Consider the following 23,401-nt stretch of genomic DNA (forward strand, 5'->3'; position numbering starts at 1 on the left):
AATCGTTTTTTTTATATATGTTTGGTGATAAAACTTATTGGGGCCTAGTTTTTTCCACATGGCTGGCTTGATTTTTGTTTAGAATCAGTTCCCTGAAGCTTTCCACTGTTGTAATATGAGTGGGAGGGGCCTATTTTAGCGCTTTTTTGTGCATGAAAAATTACAGACACAGACATCCAGCTTCTTCCTGCATGATCCAGGACTTCTCTGAAGGGCTCAAAAGGCTTCAAAAGTCGTATTGAGGGAGGTAAAAAGCCACAGTAGAGCTGTGGCAGTTGTTGTGACTGTTTAAAAAACGTTTTTTGTCATTTGTTATTCCGTTTTTGGTATTAAGGGGTTAATCATTCATTTGCAAGTGGGTGCAATGCTCTGCTAACTTTTTACATACACTGTAAAAATTTTGTTAGTGTAACTGCCTTTTTTCACTGTTATTTCAAATTTGGAGAAAATTTGTGTTTCTTAAAGGCGCAGTAACGTTTCTTATATTGCTTGTAAACTTGTGTTAAAGTGTTTTCCAAGCTTGCTAGTCTCATTGCTAGTCTGTTTAAACATGTCTGATACAGAGGAACCTACTTGTTCATTATGTTTGAAAGCCATGGTGGAGCCCCATAGGAGAATGTGTACTAAATGTATTGATTTCACCTTAAACAGTAAAGATCAGTCTTTATCTATAAAAGAATTATCACCAGAGGGTTCTGTCGAGGGGGAAGTTATGCCGACTAACTCTCCCCACATGTCAGACTTTTCGCCTCCCGCTCAGGGGACGCATGCTAATATGGCGCCAATTACATCAGGGATGCCCATAGCGATTACCTTGCAGGACATGGCGGCAATCATGAATAATACCCTGTCAGAGGTATTATCTAGATTTGCATACGAAGAGAGAAGCGCTCTACCAGGAACGAACAACAGCTCAGTGGCTTGTTCTATGGTGATTTACCACCCGGAAGCAGCCTCTTTTAGACCAGTGTGCTTTTCACAGAAGAAAACTTTCCTGAAGTATATCAGTCTGATCCCGCCAAGTAAGGTCAGTCCAGCCCCGAAATACCAGGCAATTCTCCTCTGAACAAAGAACATGACAACCCCAGACGATCGTTTCGGCCTCCTATGGGCCTCGTCAGTGAGGTGCAGCCACATTCCTCTAAGCACACTGGGCAAGGAGTCCACGTCTGGTTTCCCCCATCACCCATAGGGAGACTTCCCCAGGGTCATAATAATTTGCATACGAAGAGAGAAGCGCTCTACCAGGAATGAACAACAGCTCAGTGGCTTGTTCTATGGCGATTTACCACCCGGAAGCAGCCTCTTTTAGACCAGTGTGCTTTTCACAGATGAAAACTTTCCTGAAGTATATCAGTCTGATCCCGCCAAGTAAGGTCAGTCCAGCCCCGAAATACCAGGCAATTCTCCTCTGAACAAGGAACATGACAACCCCAGACGATCGTTTCGGCCTCATATGGGCCTCGTCAGTGAGGTGTAGCCACATTCCTCTAGGCACACTGGGCAAGGAGTCCACGTCTGGTTTCCCCCATCACCCATAGGGAGACTTCCCCAGGGTCATAATAATTTGCATACGAAGAGAGAAGCGCTCTACCAGGAACGAACAACAGCTCAGTGGCTTGTTCTATGGCGATTTACCACCCGGAAGCAGCCTCTTTTAGACCAGTGTGCTTTTCACAGAAGAAAACTTTCCTGAAGTATATCAGTCTGATCCCGCCAAGTAAGGTCAGTCCAGCCCCGAAATACCAGGCAATTCTCCTCTGAACAAGGAACATGACAACCCCAGACGATCGTTTCGGCCTCCTATGGGCCTCGTCAGTGAGGTGCAGCCACATTCCTCTAAGCACACTGGGCAAGGAGTCCACGTCTGGTTTCCCCCATCACCCATAGGGAGACTTCCCCAGGGTCATAATAATTTGCATACGAAGAGAGAAGCGTTCTACCAGGAACGAACAACAGCTCAGTGGCTTGTTCTATGGCGATTTACCACCCGGAAGCAGCCTCTTTTAGACCAGTGTGCTTTTCACAGAAGAAAACTTTCCTGAAGTATATCAGTCTGATCCCGCCAAGTAAGGTCAGTCCAGCCCCGAAATACCAGGCAATTCTCCTCTGTACAAGGAACATGACAACCCCAGACGATCGTTTCGGCCTCCTATGGGCCTCGTCAGTGAGGTGCAGCCACATTCCTCTAAGCACACTGGGCAAGGAGTCCACGTCTGGTTTCCCCCATCACCCATAGGGAGACTTCCCCAGGGTCATAATAATTTGCATACGAAGAGAGAAGCGCTCTACCAGGAACGAACAACAGCTCAGTGGCTTGTTCTATGGCGATTTACCACCCGGAAGCAGCCTCTTTTAGACCAGTGTGCTTTTCAAAGAAGAAAACTTTCCTGAAGTATATCAGTCTGATCCCGCCAAGTAAGGTCAGTCCAGCCCCGAAATACCAGGCAATTCTCCTCTGAACAAGGAACATGACAACCCCAGACGATCGTTTCGGCCTCCTATGGGCCTCGTCAGTGAGGTGCAGCCACATTCCTCTAAGCACACTGGGCAAGGAGTCCACGTCTGGTTTCCCCCATCACCCATAGGGAGACTTCCCCAGGGTCATAATAATTTGCATACGAAGAGAGAAGCGCTCTACCAGGAACGAACAACAGCTCAGTGGCTTGTTCTATGGCGATTTACCACCCGGAAGCAGCCTCTTTTAGACCAGTGTGCTTTTCAAAGAAGAAAACTTTCCTGAAGTATATCAGTCTGATCCCGCCAAGTAAGGTCAGTCCAGCCCCGAAATACCAGGCAATTCTCCTCTGAACAAGGAACATGACAACCCCAGACGATCGTTTCGGCCTCCTATGGGCCTCGTCAGTGAGGTGCAGCCACATTCCTCTAAGCACACTGGGCAAGGAGTCCACGTCTGGTTTCCCCCATCACCCATAGGGAGACTTCCCCAGGGTCATAATAATTTGCATACGAAGAGCGAAGCGCTCTACCAGGAACGAACAACAGCTCAGTGGCTTGTTCTATGGCGATTTACCACCCGGAAGCAGCCTCTTTTAGACCAGTGTGCTTTTCACAGAAGAAAACTTTCCTGAAGTATATCAGTCTGATCCCGCCAAGTAAGGTCAGTCCAGCCCCGAAATACCAGGCAATTCTCCTCTGTACAAGGAACATGACAACCCCAGACGATCGTTTCGGCCTCCTATGGGCCTCGTCAGTGAGGTGCAGCCACATTCCTCTAAGCACACTGGGCAAGGAGTCCACGTCTGGTTTCCCCCATCACCCATAGGGAGACTTCCCCAGGGTCATAATAATTTGCATACGAAGAGAGAAGCGCTCTACCAGGAACGAACAACAGCTCAGTGGCTTGTTCTATGGCGATTTACCACCCGAAGCAGCCTCTTTTAGACCAGTGTGCTTTTCAAAGAAGAAAACTTTCCTGAAGTATATCAGTCTGATCCCGCCAAGTAAGGTCAGTCCAGCCCCGAAATACCAGGCAATTCTCCTCTGAACAAGGAACATGACAACCCCAGACGATCGTTTCGGCCTCCTATGGGCCTCGTCAGTGAGGTGCAGCCACATTCCTCTAAGCACACTGGGCAAGGAGTCCACGTCTGGTTTCCCCCATCACCCATAGGGAGACTTCCCCAGGGTCATAATAATTTGCATACGAAGAGCGAAGCGCTCTACCAGGAACGAACAACAGCTCAGTGGCTTGTTCTATGGCGATTTACCACCCGGAAGCAGCCTCTTAGACCAGTGTGCTTTTCACAGAAGAAAACTTTCCTGAAGTATATCAGTCTGATCCCGCCAAGTAAGGTCAGTCCAGCCCCGAAATACCAGGCAATTCTCCTCTGAACAAGGAACATGACAACCCCAGACGATCGTTTCGGCCTCCTATGGGCCTCGTCAGTGAGGTGCAGCCACATTCCTCTAAGCACACTGGGCAAGGAGTCCACGTCTGGTTTCCCCCATCACCCATAGGGAGACTTCCCCAGGGTCATAATAATTTGCATTTGTATTATCTAGATTGCCTGAATTAAGAGGCAAGCGCGATAGCTCTGGGGTTAGGAGAGATACAGAGCGCGCAAATGCTGTTAGAGCCATGTCTGATACTGCATCACAGTATGCAGAACATGAGGACGGAGAGCTTCAGTCTGTGGGTGACATCTCTGACTCGGGGAAACCTGATTCAGAGATTTCTAATTTTAAATTTAAGCTTGAGAACCTCCGTGTATTGCTTGGGGAGGTATTAGCTGCTCTGAATGACTGTAACACAGTTGCAATTCCAGAGAAATTGTGTAGGCTGGATAGATACTATGCGTTGCCGATGTGTACTGACGTTTTTCCTATACCTAAAAGGCTTACAGAAATTATTAGCAAGGAGTGGGATAGACCCGGTGTGCCCTTTTCTCCACCTCCTATATTTAGAAAAATGTTTCCAATAGACGCCACTACACGGGACTTATGGCAGACGGTCCCTAAGGTGGAGGGAGCAGTTTCTACTTTAGCTAAGCTTACCACTATCCCGGTTGAGGACAGTTGTGCTTTTTCAGATCCAATGGATAAAAAATTGGAGGGTTACCTTAAGAAAATGTTTATTCAACAAGGTTTTAATTTACAGCCCCTTGCATGCATTGCGCCTGTCACTGCTGCGGCGGCATTCTGGTTTGAGGCCCTGGAAGAGGCTATCCATACAGCTCCATTGAATGAAATTATTGACAAGCTTAGATCTCTTAAGCTAGCTAACTCATTTGTTTCTGATGCCATTGTTCATTTGACTAAACTAACGGCTAAGAATTCCGGATTCGCCATCCAGGCGCGTAGGGCGCTATGGCTTAAATCCTGGTCAGCTGACGTGACTTCAAAATCTAAATTACTCAACATTCCTTTCAAGGGGCAGACCTTATTCAGGCCTGGCTTGAAGGAAATTATTGCTGACATTACTGGAGGCAAGGGTCATACTCTTCCTCAGGACAGGGCCAAATCAAAGGCCAAACAGTCTAATTTTCGTGCCTTTCGAAATTTCAAGGCAGGAGCAGCATCAACTTCCTCCGCTTCAAAACAAGAGGGAACTGTTGCTCATTCCAGACAGGCCTGGAAACCTAACCAGTCCTGGAACAAGGGCAAGCAGGCCAGAAAGCCTGCTGCTGCCCCCAAGACAGCATGAAGGGAAGGCCCCCTATCCGGAAACGGATCTAGTGGGGGGCAGACTTCCTCTCTTCGCCCAGGCGTGGGCAAGAGATGTTCAGGATCCCTGGGCGTTGGAGATCATATCTCAGGGATATCTTCTGGACTTCAAAGCTTCTACTCCACAAGGGAGATATCATCTTTCAAGGTTATCAGCAAACCAGATAAAGAAAGAGGCATTTCTAAGCTGTGTGCAAGACCTCCTAGTAATGGGAGTGATCCATCCAGTTCCGCGGACGGAACAAGGACAGGGGTTTTATTCAAATCTGTTTGTGGTTCCCAAGAAAGAGAGAACCTTCAGACCAATCTTGGATCTAAAGATCTTAAACAAATTCCTCAGAGTTCCATCATTCAAAATGGAAACTATTCGGACCATCCTACCCATCATCTAAGAGGGTCAGTACATGACCACAGTGGACTTAAAGGATGCCTACCTTCACATACCGATTCACAAAGATCATCATTGGTTCCTAATGTTTGCCTTTCTAGACAGGCATTACCAATTTGTAGCTCTTCTTTTCGGGTTGGCTACTGCCCCGAGAATTTTTACAAAGGTTCTGGGCTCACTTCTGGTGGTTCTAAGACCGCGAGGCATAGCGGTGGCTCTGTATCTAGACGACATCCTGATACAGGCGTCAAGCTTTCAAATTGCCAAGTCTCATACAGAGATAGTTCTGGCATTTCTGAGGTCGCATGGGTGGAAAGTGAACGTGGAAAAGAGTTCTCTATCCCCACTCACAAGAGTCTCCTTCCTAGGGACTCTTATAGATTCTGTAGAGATGAAAATTTACCTGACGGAGTCCAGGTTATCAAAACTTCTAAATGCTTGCCGTGTCCTTCATTCCATTCCACGCCCGTCAGTGGCTCAGTGCATGGAAGTAATCGGCCTAATGGTAGCGGCAATGGACATAGTGCCATTTGCGCACCTGCATCTCAGACCGCTGCAATTATGCATGCTAAGTCGGTGGAATGGGGATTACTCAGATTTGTCCCCTCTACTAAATCTGGATCAAGAGACCAGAGATTCTCTTCTCTGGTGGCTATCTCGGGTCCATCTGTCCAAGGGTATGACCTTTCGCAGGCCAGACTGGACAATTGTAACAACAGATGCCAGCCTTCTAGGTTGGGGCGCAGTCTTGAACTCCCTGAAGGCTCAGGGATCGTGGACTCAGGAGGAGAAACTCCTCCCAATAAATATTCTGGAGTTAAGAGCAATATTCAATGCTCTTCTAGCTTGGCCTCAGTTAGCAACCCTGAGGTTCATCAGATTTCAGTCGGACAACATCACGACTGTGGCTTACATCAACCATCAAGGGGGAACCAGGAGTTCCCTAGCGATGTTAGAAGTCTCAAAGATAATTTGCTGGGCAGAATCTCACTCTTGCCACCTGTCAGCGATCCACATCCCAGGCGTAGAGAACTGGGAGGCGGATTTTCTAAGTCGTCAGACTTTTCATCCGGGGGAGTGGGAACTCCATCCGGAGGTGTTTGCTCAACTGGTCCATCGTTGGGGCAAACCAGAACTGGATCTCATGGCGTCTCGCCAGAACGCCAAGCTTCCTTGTTACGGATCCAGGTCCAGGGACCCGGGAGCAACGCTGATAGATGCTCTAGCAGCTCCTTGGTTCTTCAACCTGGCTTATGTGTTTCCACCGTTTCCTTTGCTCCCTCGACTGATTGCCAAAATCAAGCAGGAGAGAGCATCGGTGATTCTGATAGCGCCTGCGTGGCCACGCAGGACCTGGTATGCAGACCTAGTGGACATATCATCTCTTCCACCATGGACTCTGCCTCTGAGGCAGGACCTTCTAATACAAGGTCCTTTCAATCATCCAAATCAAATTTCTCTGAGACTGACTGCATGGAGATTGAACGCTTGATTCTATCAAGGCGTGGCTTCTCCGAGTCAGTCATTGATATCTTAATACAGGCACGGAAGCCTGTCACCAGGAAAATCTACCATAAGATATGGCGTAAATATCTTTATTGGTGTGAATCCAAGAGTTACTCATGGAGTAAGGTTAGGATTCCTAGGATATTGTCCTTTCTCCAAGAGGGTTTGGACAAAGGCTTATCAGCTAGTTCTTTAAAGGGACAGATCTCTGCTCTGTCTATTCTTTTGCACAAGCGTCTGGCAGAAGTTCCAGACGTCCAGGCATTTTGTCAGGCTTTGGTTAGGATTAAGCCTGTGTTTAAAACTGTTGCTCCCCCGTGGAGCTTAAACTTGGTTCTTAAAGTTCTTCAGGGAGTTCCGTTTGAACTCCTTCATTCCATTGATATTAGACTTTTATCTTGGAAAGTTCTGTTTTTGATGGCTATTTCCTCGGCTCGAAGAGTCTCTGAGTTATCTGCCTTACAATGTGATTCTCCTTTTCATTCAGACAAGGTAGTTCTGCGTACCAAACCTGGGTTTTTACCTAAGGTGGTTTCTAACAGGAATATCAATCAAGAGATTGTTGTTCCATCATTGTGTCCTAATCCTTCTTCAAAGAAGGAACGTCTTTTGCATAATCTAGACGTAGTCCATGCCTTGAAGTTTTACTTACAGGCTACTAAAGATTTTCGTCAATCATCTGCCCTGTTTGTCGTTTACTCTGGACAGAGGAGAGGTCAAAAAGCTTCGGCAACCTCTCTCTCCTTTTGGCTTCGGAGCATAATACGCTTAGCCTATGAGACTGCTGGACAGCAGCCCCCTGAAAGGATTACAGCTCATTCTACTAGAGCTGTGGCTTCCACCTGGGCCTTTAAAAATGAGGCCTCTGTTGAACAGATTTGCAAGGCTGCGACTTGGTCTTCGCTTCACACCTTTTCAAAATTTTACAAATTTGATACTTTTGCTTCTTCGGAGGCTGTTTTTGGGAGACAGGTTCTACAGGCAGTGGTTCCTTCCGTTTAAGTTCCTGCCTTGTCCCTCCCATCATCCGTGTACTTTAGCTTTGGTATTGGTATCCCACAAGTAATGGATGATCCGTGGACTGGATACACTTAACAAGAGAAAACATAATTTATGCTTACCTGATAAATTTATTTCTCTTGTAGTGTATCCAGTCCACGGCCCGCCCTGTCCTTTTAAGGCAGGTCTAAATTTTAATTAAACTACAGTCACCACTGCACCCTATGGTTTCTCCTTTCTTGTTTTTGTTTCAGTCGAATGACTGGATATGACATTTGAGGGGAGGAGCTATATAGCAGCTCTGCTGTGGGTGATCCTCTTGCAACTTCCTGTTGGGAAGAAGAATATCCCACAAGTAATGGATGATCCGTGGACTGAATACACTACAAGAGAAATACATTTATAAGGTAAGCATAAATTATGTTTTTTACATGACTCTTGTTAGCTATGTGTTTAACCCCACAAAACAGTTAGCTAAATTCCCTCTAGGGACACCACAACTTATTATAGCTCCTAAGCAGGACACAACCAGTAATTGGCTGTTATATGCATATGCCACTCCTAATTGGCTCACTGTGCATTTCCTGCTCAAGAGCTGCAATGTGTTAGGCTCCTAAACCGGAATTAATCTATTTATTCAACCACTTTTTTTCACATTTGTGTGCATTGTTAACTAATAAATTATAGCATTTATTTATACATGAAAATGTCCATTTTAATACATTTGTAGGTATCAGGCTGTGTACGATATCTTTGTGGCATTGCAATCATTCTTCCTATAGTAACGTGAATGAAGATTTAAAGAATTTCTTATGTCATTTATTTCGTTGTGCCATTTTGTTCAGTTAATTTATATACAAGGAGTGTCATTTCTCTCGTATTATTAGTAAAGGGATTACACAATAGGAATCGCACATATACATGAGAATGTAATGTGCACAAGGATCTAGCCACAGGCACGTTGCAATATGGCTGGATCTCTGAAGTAAAGCATCTCACACAAGTAGCATGTGGAGTGTACAGCACCCCCTCTCACCCCCCACGCTGCTGGTATTATGCTGTGAGAGGGGTCTTGGATGCTGCAGTGGTCTCACTCAGGATTTGCAGTAATAGTAACCTAATCCTGTAGTACAACTCAGACGCCAGTTCCTATGTTTCTGCAGCACTAAATTGCTAAACCACCAAAATTGCTATGAGAGTGCTCAAAAAGGCAAAAAGAAATTAACAAATAATGAAATAGAAAATATTTGATGAATTAAACCCACCCTCATTTTACAAAGTCTATCTAATGCCGTAGGGCAGTTGCGTTCACTTTAAATAGCCAGTCCCTAGGGAAACTGAAGAAACTTCTTAGTGAATATTGTCCAGTGTGTTGCAATTCAAACATGCTGTATATATGATACTAAGACACAATATAAAATAATATTCATGTTATTTATCATCTTATTGAACCAACCTTTAAAGGTTTTTGTAAGTCATCATCATGTGCCTGACAGATGCAGTTACCTTGAATATCTTGGTTTGGCTTCTGGGCTTTCTACAGCGTGCCGCTCTTAGCCTAGCTATAAACACAAGTGCTGTATATGAAAAACAGAAAGACAATTCTACCCAGTATTATGCACAAAGCATTTATGTATTAAATAAAAATGAGTAAACCAGAAAGATAAAATATCCTAATTATCATCAAAGCTCAATAATTAGAGAATGTTATTTACGTCCATAATGAGATTTAGAGGTAACACTTCAAATTATATTGCATATTTTCTACTTACAATTTAAAGGGTAAATAAAAATGAGACATTTTAATCAAGCATTATATATATATATATATATATATATATATATATATATATATATATATATACTGTGTGTGTATATATATATATATATATATATACTGTGTGTGCGTGTATATATATATATATATATATATATACTGTGTGTGCATATATATACTGTATATACTGTGTGTGCGTATATATATTTGTATGTATAAATATATATATACAATATATATATATATATATATATATATATATATATATATATATATATGTAGTATAGAGAATATAGGTAGATTGACAGAATGATAGATACGTTTGTATGCACAATATATACATTTAAACATAATTTTATTTACTGTTCATAAATAAATAACATTATATTTGTATTTTGGTTTGAGAATGAACATCCATACCAGAATGGGATTTCTGAATTATAACAAAACATCAGCCCTTTATGTTTTACTGTTTCATGGAATAAACTGCTATTTAGATTTGGTAAGGACAAACACTGTGGGAGTTTCTAATAAAATGCCTGGGATAAACATAAGACTATCCTAAGAACTTATTAAGCTTTATGGGAAATATAGAGCAGAGTTCATGGGCCAGTGTTTCTCCTCTTTCATCAAAATAAACCTTTCTACAATGTGTCTCTGCTTACAGTAAAACAGAAAACCCATAATATTTACTAGCGGTGAGCATCATTTTTTAAACAATATGGGCTAGGCTACAAGTGGAGTGCAAAATATCACTATCACGAAAGCAATATTTGCACTCCACTTAGTAATACCAGCGCTGGTATTACAAGTTAGGTGCAGTGCGAATGCCCTATCTGTGAACAATGACCATAAACATCTGTGGTTTTGTAAATCCATACGTGGTAGATCTGATAGTCTGGACTTAAGAATAAACAGCCCTTAGCTGATAAAGAGGTATATTTACACTTGAATAATAGTCCACTGTAATATTATTATAACAGCACACTCATTTGTTTAAAATCCACTCACAAGAAGTAAAAAGATAAAAAGCTTATCTGTTAGAACACTGTCCTTAGTCCCAAAAGGTAATGGCAAGTTTCAGTCCACTCGTCCTCATAAGCCGCCTGCAGCCAGAGGATATCAGTGGTAAATTGTTTCCGTTCTGTCCGTATTTGGATCACTGGCTCACGAAACTTAAATGTTAGGGAAAAGTCACAGCTACCCTGTGTAGTAAAGTCAAATGCTATGCTGCAAGAACCGCTCCTACGCGTTTCGTTTGCCACATGCAAACTTTCTGAAGTGGTCTTCTATTACTGTGAATCGTGGATGCGCTTTTTTACTTTTGTATTTCATGTTTCAATCACGGATCTGATACGGTGTGTTTCCGAATACTTGAAAGCAGCACCAGTGAAACACTAGCAATAAGAAGAACTACACACGTTTTCATACAAGCACAAATCTTTGTGGACACTATTTAACCATCCACCATCAATACCATTGGACCACAAGTAACTTTTTCAGTGTTGATCTGTGACAGTGACTGACTATTACCATTTAAGAGATTGTTTATATTTCACTTGTTCATATTATATTTTAGTGTATCCATTTTTGGGGGGTTTGTTGTTGACACTGATATCTAGTACACTCCTGTGTAGTGCTCTATTTTTGTTTTTTTGTCCACTGTTTAAAATACAACAGGAAATATAACTTTGTATTCTGCAATCTGTTAAATATGGCATAATTTTAAAAGACATTACACAATTTTTGACAATTGCTTATACGAGGACACCAAGTTTTTTACACCGGGTCTCGGGTAGTGTCTGTCTTTTCTCATATTGCAATTTATTTGGATAAAATACTTAGACCATTTGTTGAGAAGTCAATTTCCTATTTTAGGGACACAAATCATTTTCTAGATGAATTGCAAAATCTCATTACTGCCAAGTTTATTCTTTTCAGTTTAGACGTTTCTAGTCTTTGTACATCTATTCTCCATTCCAGTGGTCTGGGGATTATTAGATCAGTATTATCACATTCTACAGTATATTGCCAGCAAGAAATTGACTTAGTTGTAGAACTTATGGAATTATTATTTATTGTGATTATTTCCTCATTCAGGATAAAAAAAATTCTACAGTTACAAGGAACAGTGATGGGTTCCAACGTCGCCCCTACATATGTGAATATTTTTATGAATTTCTTTGAGGAACACTTTGTAGATGATAATTAGTTGTTCATTTAGTATGGTGCCACTTCGGGTGCTTTATTACTGATATCTTTGGTATATGGCTGGGCGACGTTGGAACCCTTATACAGTTTGTTTTTTTCTTTAAATTTATGCTTGAATACAGTGAGGAAACTGTTACTTTTCTGTAAGATATACTAGGAAAATGGTGGTCTGTACAGAAATGATATAGACTGCAAACCTTTATAGCATTATGAGAGTGCACATCTAGTATCCTTCAAAAATTCTCTGTCTAGAAGTCAATTCATGAGAGTATGAAGAATTGTGACCAATGATGATATATTGAAAACCAGACTTAATGAAATGGCGGATCTGTTTAAAGAGAGAGGTTATCCCATTGATTTAATTGAAAGAGTCAACAAATTTTGGGTTGTCTATAGAAGCATTATTAAAATCTATTATGGATAAGATCCCAAAAGAGACAGATTTGTTTTTGTGTCCCAATTTAATCAACAGAGTAAGAAGATTTTACATATCATTATTACATTTTGAGATATCCTAAAATATTGTAATCCTAAATGTGGCAGAATTCCAAAGGCCATCCATGGCAGCACTTAGGCGACATTGAGGTTTGAGGGATTATTTGATTAGATTTGATGTTGGCTCTGAGAGAGCATTGAAAAAAACTTATGTAAGTTCAAAGAAAAATGGTTGTTTCCCCTGTCTTGAATCTATTAACGCTAATAGTTTAATACATTGCCCCTATTTTTGCCATCAACGTACTGGTATATGTAAGTGAGACGTCAAGAAGGGTCCGTGATTGCATGACGGAGCATAAATCTAATATCAGGAACCATTATGAAAAGTCTCTAGTTGCATGTTATTTTGATGAGGCTGGCCACTCATTAAGTCAGTTAAGATATTAAATAATTGAATATATACCTATAGACAAACGGGTGGTGATAGAGAAAAAAAAAAAGACTTAAACAACAGGAGGCATTCTGGATCTATCATTTGGAAACTAGTATACCCTTTGGGATGAATATGGATTTGGATCTCTCTATGTTTCTGTAAATATGACTATTTAGCTACTGTCACTTTAATGTTGAAAAGAATTTGGATATACTTGGGTTAATTGGATGATGTCATGTTAGGCATGAGTGATAGGAGTGATAAAGAGGACATTTAATGAAGCTGTGTTTGTGTAAATGTATACATGACTAAGGACCGTTATGTCCGAAATGTTATTAGTTATAGTATTTTATTTGTTTCACTTTTTCTGAATACATTTATATTTATTGGAGCTGCTGCAAATTGGATTTTTTGGCAGTCTGTACTTGATGTCAGGGTCATCATACACCGATATAACAAGGTGACCCTATCTTTGTTAGGTCCTTTCTGTGCGGATTGAAGATTTACATGACCTGCAAGGATCTTCAGCTATTGATGCAACATCAATAAGCATCGTACAGGTAACCTATAATATTGATACTCAATGTAGATATTACGTTTTATTATGTAGTATAAAGAAATGTATATTCCAGAAGCAATTCTACGGGAGACTAATATAGGTACTGGATTTTACTTCAGTACAAAATCCTTTTTTTCTTTAGAAACCGGGGTTATAATTAAATGGAGGTTGATAGAAAGTAAAAACATAATTGGGGGTAGTGAAGTGAGAATGCTGGGAAAAGCATTAAAAATGGGCCGTTATTTAAGAGATGTAAAAGTGAATTATAGCTTAGTATAGGCTGCCTTGGATTAAAAAAAAAGGACTTGTTGTTTATGGACTTGATTGTGGCGGTTATGTTAGGTGAAATATTTAACTGTTTGATTCGATCATTTGTACAGATCGGACAAACTTTACGTATACAAACTGTACATATTGCAGTTTCAAGAATAGAAAAACTTTTATTGTCCAGACCTCAAACTGAATGAAATTCATTAACGTGCTAACTGCATTCTACTTACTGAGGTATGAATCTGTTACAACACCTCAAAATAGCAATAGACCCCTCTCTGTAGCTCCAGTGTCTTCTCCATACATATTCTAGACATGAAGATGTAAAAGTGTCTACTTTTATAGTAGCATTAAGTTTAATCTGAAATTACCAGAGAACTTTATACTTGATAGTAGAGTAATTGTACGAAGAAACGATAATTTAGTCATAAAACTAGATCATCTCGTCTGTGCGGAGAGCTTTAAATCATCAGTCCCAAGGGTAGCTGAAGAAAGTTCTTAGTGAATGTTGTCTAGTGTGTTGCAATTCAAACATCCTATATATAAAGTATATAATATAAATGATTTTGTAGGTCATCGCCAATCTTTTTAAATGGCTGTGCCTTACAGATGGTAAGTTACCCTGAATATCTCTTTTTGGCTTCTGGGCCTTCTACAACGTGCCACTCTTAGCCTAGCTATAAACACAAGTGCTCATTTCTGTATGTGTATATGAAAAACAGAAAGACAATACTACCCTGTAATATGCAGAAAGCACCCAGAAACTATCATTTAGTCATATAACAGTTTGCTTTACACATCCATTCTGTTACCATTGAGTTTACCAAAAATTGTATGGTTGAGTTTTGAGCATGCTCAGTAAGTTACACATTTTAAGCCAGTGGTGTTGTTTGACATCACTTTAATGGTGTGCCCTTGACCTTGCCATAGGCAAGTGATGTCACACACAGTTTGATCTTGTAGCTCAGTATGTAGGGTTCATGTTCCCTTTACTTAATTTTGTAAGATTAATGATGATGATAATAATAATAGTAAGGGTATAGTAAATGCTTCTAAAGTTTTTAAAACGCGCAAAAGCTCAGCTTATGTAACAGTTTAACTGACATAAATTGGTAAGGTTCTCGGTTCATGTCCCGTTGACCTTTTTTTATTTATAAATAATATATATATACCTTATGTTTATGGGATAAATTATTTTTTTCCTAGTTTAGCAGAAGTTTATGTAATGTTTAAATGTAAATAAGCCTTATAGATGTCAGCTGCCCTTGCCGAACCCAGGATGTAGGTAGGACTAACTGTAAGCCTTCAAATGTGTGGAGTAGACTGCAGTGTATGAGGAGGTTACTTGGAAGTGGAGTCTAGAAATTAATTGTTCAATAAACGACGTTGACCACTGTACAGGTTTGACATTTCTTTAAGTTACACAGTTAATTTAAAGGGATAGGAAAGTCAAAATTAAACTTGCATGATTCAGATAGAGCATGTTATTTTAAGACACTTTTAAATTAACTTCTATTTTGAAATGTGCTTTGTTCTCTTGGTATCCCTTGTTGAAAAAGAATACTCACATATCCTACACTAGTGGGAGCTAACTGCTGATTGGAGCCTGCATACATTCATCTCTTCTCATTGGCTAACTAGCTGTGTTCAGCTAGCTGCCAGTAGTGCAATACTGTTCTTTCAGCAAAGGATAACAAGAGAATGAAGCAAATTTGATAATAGAAGTTAATTGGAAAGTTGTATAAAATTGCATCTTCTATCCAAATCATGAAAGAAAATTAGAAATGTACAGTACAATTTTTTGCGTTTTATATATATATATATATATATATATATATATACTTTAAAATGGTTCTTTGAAAGGTGGCTGCTAATTGGTGGCTGCACATATTTGCCTCTTGCCATTGGCTCACTTGATGAGTTCAATTAGCTCTCATTGCTGCTTCTTCAACAAAGGATTCTGAGGAGAATTAAGAGAAGAAGCAGAGGTCAGGAGCCCTAAATGACAGGAAATGCTCTTCCAAATTGATAACATTCTTGCAGAACTGCTGCCATATAGTGCTCCAGTCACATGCACGCTCCTGAGCTTACATCCCTGCCTTTCAACAAAAGATACCAAGGGAACAAATAAAATTCGATAATAGAAGTAAATTGTAAAGTTGTTTAAAATTGTATGTTCTATCTGAATCATGATATCATGGAAAATGTGTGCTTTTCATATCCCTTTAAATATGACGTTTACCATTAGAGATGCATTTTATATGGTTTATTTAACTACTTGTCGTATACATCACTCTGGCTGTTTGGGCAACAGATTATTATCAATGACCTGCAGATGAGTTGTAGAGAGAAAATGATTAAAGGGAATGAGATGCAAAGTACAGGAGATGAAAGAGTTTAGTTGTGGTGGAGCAGCACAAGGTGACAGTGACGTGCTACAGAGCCTGTATAGCTGTCTGTGACTGTGCAATCTAACACTACTGACTTCACCCCTGAGCATCATTACAAGCACAGGAGCTCACCATCATCTCTGGGGATACATTTTCTGGTAGCTGGAAGCAGAGGGATCCCTGGGAGGCTGCGTTATTACCAACAAAATCATTAGAAGGTCAAACATGAAAAACACTGCACTTCTCTTTACCTAAATATAAGGAATGCGTTTCATGTATTGCTGCTAATGTGAAGAGTCCAGTGTCCTCCCCAGGAAGTTGAGTTGTCTTTTGCATTGCTCACCAGTGGGGAATAAAATAGGCACTGCTATTATTTCTCTTGTTAAGTGTGTTCAGTCCACGGGTCATCCATTACTTATGGGATATATTCTCCTTCCCAACAGGAAGTTGCAAGAGGATCACCCAAGCAGATCTGCTATATAGCTCCTCCCCTCACATGTCATACCCAGTCATTCTCTTGCAACCCTCAACAAAGAAGGAGGTTGCGAGAGGAGCTGGAGTTTTTACTTAATTATTCTTCAATCAAAAGTTTGTTATTTTAAATGGCACCGGAGTGTGCTGTTTTTCTATCTCAGGCAGTATTTGGAAGAAGAAACTGCCTGCGTTTTCTATGATCTTAGCAGGCGTAACTAAGATCCACTGGCTGTTCTTGACATTCTGAGGAGTGGGGTAACTTCAGAAAATGGGAATAGCATGCGGGGTCTCCCGCAAATGGGGTATGTGCAGTACAATATTTTCTGGGAATGGAATTGACTAAGAAAACACTGCTGTTACCCGTATGATGTAAGTACAGCCTTAAATGCAGTAGTAGTGACTGGTATCAGGCTGATAAATGTATGCACAGTAGAGTTATTTTCTAGGGACTAGAATTTGACTGAAAAAATACTGTTAATACTGATATAATGTGTGAGCCTTAACTGCAGTAGAAGCGACTGGTAGCAGGCTTAGTAATAACTTTACACAGCATCTGAAATGTTGTTTTTTTAAAATGTTTACTGGCATGTTAATCGTTTTGTGAGGTACTTTGGTGATAAATCTTTTTGGGCATGATTTTTTTCCACACGGCTAACGTATATTTCTGCATAGAAACCGTTATATCAGGTCTCCCACTGTTGTAATAGGAGTGGGAGGGACCTTTTTTAGCGCCTTGTTGCGCAGTTAAAATTCTAGCACAGTCTTCCTGCTTCTTCCTCCTTGATCCAGGACGTCTCTAGAAAGCTCAGGGGTCTTCAAAATTCGTTTTTGAGGGAGGTAATCAGTCACAGCAGACCTGTGACAGTGTGTTTGACTGTGATAAAAGCGTTAAATCTTAATTTGATATCCGTTTTTGGGTACTGAGGGGTTAATCATCCTTTTGCTAATGGGTGCAATCCTCTGCTAATTAATACATTTAAAGAATTGTTGACTATAACTGAATTAGTTCTTTGTTATTCAACTGGTTTTTTTTTTTTTTTTTTAAAGCGCTGCAGCGTTTTTTATATTGCTTGTAAACTTATTGAAAGTAATTTCCAAGCTTGCTAGCTTCATTGCTAGTCTGTTTAAACATGTCTGATACAGAGGAATCTGCTTGTTCATTATGTTTAAAAGCCGATGTGGAGCCCAATAGAAATATGTGTACCAATTGTATTGATATTACTTTGAATAAAAGTCAATCTGTACCTATAAAGAAATTATCACCAGACAACGAGGGGGAAGTTATGCCCTCTAACTCTCCTCACGTGTCAGTACCTTCATCTCCCGCTCGGGAGGTGCGTGAGATTGAGGCGCCAAGTACATCAAGGCCCTTACAAATCACTTTACATGATATGGCTAATGTTATGAAAGAAGTATTATACAATATGCCCGAGTTAAGAGGCAAGCGCGACAGCTCTGGGTTAAGGACAGAGCGCGCCGATGACACGAGAGCCATGTCTGATACTGCGTCACAATTTGCAGAACATGAGGACGGAGAGCTTCATTCTGTGGGTGACGGTTCTGATTCGGGGAGACCGGATTCAGAAATTTCAAATTTTAAATTTAAGCTTGAGAACCTCCGCGTGTTGCTAGGGGAGGTGTTAGCGGCTCTGAATGATTGTGACACGGTGGCAATCCCAGAGAAATTATGTAGGCTGGATAAATACTATGCGGTACCGGTGTGTACTGACGTTTTTCCTATACCAAAGAGGCTTACAGAGATTATTAGCAAGGAGTGGGATAGACCCGGTCTGCCTTTTTCCCCTCCTCCGATATTTAGAAAAATGTTCCCTATAGACGCCACCAAACGAGACTTATGGCAGACGGTCCCTAAGGTGGAGGGAGCAGTTTCTACTTTAGCCAAGCGTACCACTATCCCGGTGGAGGATAGCTGTGCTTTCTCAGATCCAATGGATTAAAAATTAGAGGGTTACCTTAAGAAAATGTTTGTTCAACAAGGTTTTATATTACAGCCTCTTGCATGCATTGCGCCTGTCACTGCTGCAGCGGCATTCTGGTTTGAGTCTCTGGAAGAGGCGATTCGCACAGCACCATTGGATGAGACTTTGAGCAAGATTAGAACTCTTAAGCTGGCTAATGCGTTTGTTTCGGATGCCGTAGTGCATTTAACCAAACTTACGGCTAAGAATTCCGGATTCGCTATACAGGCGCGCAGAGCGCTATGGCTTAAATCCTGGTCAGCAGATGTAACTTCTAAGTCTAAACTACTGAACATTCCTTTCAAAGGGCAGACCTTATTCGGGCCCGGCTTGAAGGAAATTATTGCTGACATTACTGGAGGTAAGGGCCACACCCTTCCTCAGGACAGGGCCAAATCAAAGGCCAAACAGTCTAATTTTCGTGCTTTTCGTAATTTCAAGGCAGGAGCAGCATCAACTTCCTCCGCTCCAAAACAGGAAGGAACTACTGCTCGTTACAGACAGGGTTGGAAAGGCAACCAGTCATGGAACAAGGGCAAGCAGGCCAGAAAGCCTACTTCCGCCCCTAAGACAGCATGAAGACAGGTCCCCCTTTCCGGAGACGGATCTAGTGGGGGGCAGACTTTCTCTCTTCGCCCAGGCTTGGGCAAGAGATGTACAGGATCCCTGGACGTTGGAGATTATATCTCAGGGATACCTTCTGGATTTCAAAACTTCTCCTCCACAAGGGAGGTTTCATCTGTCAAGGTTATCAACAAACCTAGTAAAGAAAGAGGCATTTCTACAATGTGTACAAGACCTCTTAGTGATGGGAGTAATCCACCCAGTTCCGCGAACGGAACAGGGGCAAGGGTTTTTTTCAAATCTGTTTGTGGTTCCCAAGAAAGAGGGAACCTCCAGACCAATCTTAGACTTAAAAATCTTAAACAAATTCCTAAGGGTTCCATCGTTCAAGATGGAAACCATTCGGACCATCCTACCCATGATCCAAGAGGGTCAATATATGACCACAGTGGACTTAAAGGATGCCTACCTTCACATACCGATTCACAAAGATCATTATCGGTACCTAAGGTTTGCCTTTCTAGACAGGCATTACCAGTTTGTAGCTCTTCCCTTCGGGTTAGCTACGGCCCCGAGAATTTTTACGAAGGTTCTGGGCTCACTTCTGGCGGTACTAAGACCACGAGGCATAGCGGTGGCTCCGTACCTAGACGACATTCTGATACAAGCGTCAAGTTTTCAAAATGCAAAGTCTCATACAGAGATAGTTCTAGCATTTCTGAGGTCGCATGGGTGGAAAGTGAACGTGGAAAAGAGTTCTCTGTTACCACTCACAAGGGTCCCTTTTCTAGGGACTCTTATAGATTCTGTAGAGATGAAGATTTACCTGACGGAGTCCAGGTTATCAAAGATTCTCAATGCTTGCCGTGTCCTTCACTCCATTCCAAGCCCATCAGTAGCTCAGTGCATGGAAGTAATCGGCTTAATGGTCGCGGCAATGGACATAGTGCCATTTGCGCGCCTACATCTCAGACCGCTGCAACTATGCATGCTAAGTCAATGGAACGGGGATTACTCAGATCTGTCCCCTTTGCTAAATCTGGACCAGGAGACCAGAGATTCTCTTCTCTGGTGGTTGTCACGGGTTCATCTGTCCAAAGGAAATGACTTTTCGCAGACCAGATTGGACGATTGTAACAACAGATGCCAGCCTACTAGGCTGGGGAGCAGTCTGGAACTCCCTGAAGGCTCAGGGATTGTGGACTCAGGAGGAGAGACTCCTCCCGATAAACATTCTAGAATTAAGAGCAATATTCAATGCTCTTCTAGCTTGGCCTCAGTTAGCAACACTGAGGTTCATCAGATTTCAGTCGGACAACATCACGACTGTGGCTTACATCAATCATCAAGGGGGAACCAGGAGTTCCCTAGCGATGTTGGAAGTCTCGAAGATAATTCGCTGGGCAGAGTCTCACTCTTGCCACCTGTCAGCGATCTACATCCCAGGTGTGGAGAACTGGGAGGCGGATTTTCTAAGTCGCCAGACCTTTCATCCAGGGGAGTGGGAACTCCACCCGGAGGTATTTGCTCAACTGATTCGTCGTTGGGGCAAACCGGATCTGGATCTCATGGCATCTCGCCAGAACGCCAAGCTTCCTTGTTACGGATCCAGGTCCAGGGACCCGTGTGCGGTGCTGGTAGATGCACTAGCAGCCCCTTGGGTTTTCAACATAGCTTATGTGTTTCCACCTTTTCCGTTGCTACCTCGACTGATTGCCAGGATCAAACAGGAGAGAGCATCAGTGATTCTGATAGCGCCTGCGTGGCCACGCAGGACCTGGTATACAGACCTAGTGGACATGTCGTCCTGTCCACCATGGTCTCTAGCCCTGAGGCAGGACCTTCTAATTCAGGGTCCTTTCAACCATCCAAACCTAATTTCTCTGAGGCTGACTGCTTGGAAATTGAACGCTTGATTCTATCAAAGCGTGGGTTTTCGGATTCGGTTATTGATACATTAATACAGGCTAGGAAACCTGTTACCAGAAAAATTTACCACAAGATATGGCGTAAATATTTATATTGGTGTGAATCCAAGAGTTACTCATGGAGTAAGGTTAGGATTCCTAGGATATTGTCTTTTCTACAAGAGGGTTTAGAAAAGGGCTTATCCGCTAGTTCACTAAAGGGACAGATTTCTGCTCTGTCTATTCTTTTACACAAGCGTCTGGCAGAGAATCCAGACGTCCAGGCTTTTTGTCAGGCTTTGGCTAGGATTAAGCCTGTGTTTAAAACTGTTGCTCCTCCGTGGAGCTTAAAGGATTACTTTCTGTTATAATTTTTAAGCTAAACAACTAACATATTAAAGTTAATAAACATTAATTAAAACCTACTGACCTATATTTTCTCCAAAACGAAGTTTCATAACGTTCTAAAAGTTTTATATATTTTATTCGCCGATGATGTCACGTTATCCTGCCCACTATTTTCAGCACTGCATGTTCAAAATACTTTAACCAATAACTTTGTGTTTAAAGCGCCATTTTGAAACCTAGGTATTGTAAATGGCTTGGTACAGAGCAAAGGATACCCACAGAGTGGGTTTGGAAAACAATTAAATTTGCAGACAAGATTTCTGATATACGGTAGAGATATGTTAATTAAATGCTATTGATAAAAAGCGTATTTGGGGTAGTTAGTTAGTAACAGGCATAGAAAATATTTACTTACAGTGGCCCTTTAAACTTGGTTCTTAAAGTTCTTCAGCGTGTTCCGTTTGAACCCCTTCATTCCATTGATATTAAGCTTTTATCTTGGAAAGTTCTGTTTTTGATGGCTATTTCCTCTGCTCGAAGAGTCTCTGAGTTATCTGCCTTACATTGTGATTCTCCTTATCTGATCTTTCATTCAGACAAGGTAGTCCTGCGTACTAAACCTGGGTTTTTACCTAAGGTTGTTTCTAACAGGAATATCAATCAAGAGATTGTTGTTCCATCGTTATGCCCTAATCCTTCTTCAAAGAAGGAACGTCTTTTGCATAATCTAGACGTGGTCCGTGCCCTGAAGTTCTACTTACAGGCAACTAAAGATTTTCGACAAACTTCTTCTCTGTTTGTTGTTTACTCTGGACAGAGGAGAGGTCAAAAGGCTTCGGCTACCTCTCTCTCTTTTTGGCTTCGTAGCATAATACGCTTAGCCTATGAGACTGCTGGACAGCAGCCTCCTGAAAAAATTACAGCTCATTCCACTAGAGCTGTGGCTTCCACCTGAGCCTTTAAGAATGAGGCCTCTGTTGAACAGATTTGCAAGGCTGCAACTTGGTCTTCACTTCATACTTTTTCCAAATTTTACAAATTTGACACTTTTGCTTCTTCGGAGGCTGTTTTTGGGAGAAAGGTTCTACAGGCAGTGGTTCCTTCTGTTTAATGTTCCTGCCTTGTCCCTCCCATCATCCGTGTACTTTAGCTTTGGTATTGGTATCCCATAAGTAATGGATGACCCGTGGACTGAACACACTTAACAAGAGAAAACATAATTTATGCTTACCTGATAAATTTATTTCTCTTGTAGTGTGTTCAGTCCACGACCCGCCCTGTCTTTTTGAGGCAGGTTCTAAATTTTAAATTATTACTCCAGTCACCACTGCACCCTATAGTTTCTCCTTTCTCGTCTTGTTTCGGTCGAATGACTGGATATGACATGTGAGGGGAGGAGCTATATAGCAGCTCTGCTTGGGTGATCCTCTTGCAACTTCCTGTTGGGAAGGAGAATATATCCCATAAGTAATGGATGACCCGTGGACTGAACACACTACAAGAGAAATAAATTTATCAGGTAAGCATAAATTATGTTTTTTTGTAAAATCTGAAAAAGTTATTTTAGGTTTAGAAAGACTTTAATATTCTAATAGTTTGGTAAATTTGCCAGAGATAAAATGTTTCATTACAAAATAAAATGTATTGAGCGGTTAGACCATAAAATACAGTAAAATTGCATAATAAAAAGACAATGCAATAACACTTGCAGTAGATTTTTTAAAAACAAATTTTAAAATGTGTTTTAATTTGCCAACCCCCTGTATCATGTGACAGTCTTCAGCCAATCACAGACTCATGAATGTATACAATGTGAAGGTTTGCACATGCTCAGTAGTAGCTGGTGCCTCAGAAAGTTTACATATAAAAAGACTGTGCACAATTTATTAATGGAAGTCAATTGGAAACTCTCTTAAAACTGCAAATATTGTCTAAATCATTAATTTTGACTATAGTGTCCCTTTAAATTACATT

At 41.3% G+C, this 23,401-nt stretch overlaps 1 protein-coding gene across 1 annotated transcript in view; it reads left to right on the forward strand.

Annotated features, from left to right (window-relative positions):
- The window catches only part of PRDM15 (PR/SET domain 15), a 236,901-nt gene that overhangs the window by 206,892 nt on the left and 6,608 nt on the right, over nt 1-23,401 (forward strand). Inside the window, exon 23 of the mRNA XM_053705902.1 lies at nt 13,416-13,496. Within this exon, the coding sequence (XP_053561877.1) occupies nt 13,416-13,496 (81 nt within the window). The remainder of the gene's footprint in view (nt 1-13,415; nt 13,497-23,401) is intronic.

Source organism: Bombina bombina, chromosome 3 (genome assembly GCF_027579735.1).
Source record: "Bombina bombina isolate aBomBom1 chromosome 3, aBomBom1.pri, whole genome shotgun sequence".
In the NCBI taxonomy this organism is placed as follows: domain Eukaryota; kingdom Metazoa; phylum Chordata; class Amphibia; order Anura; family Bombinatoridae; genus Bombina; species Bombina bombina.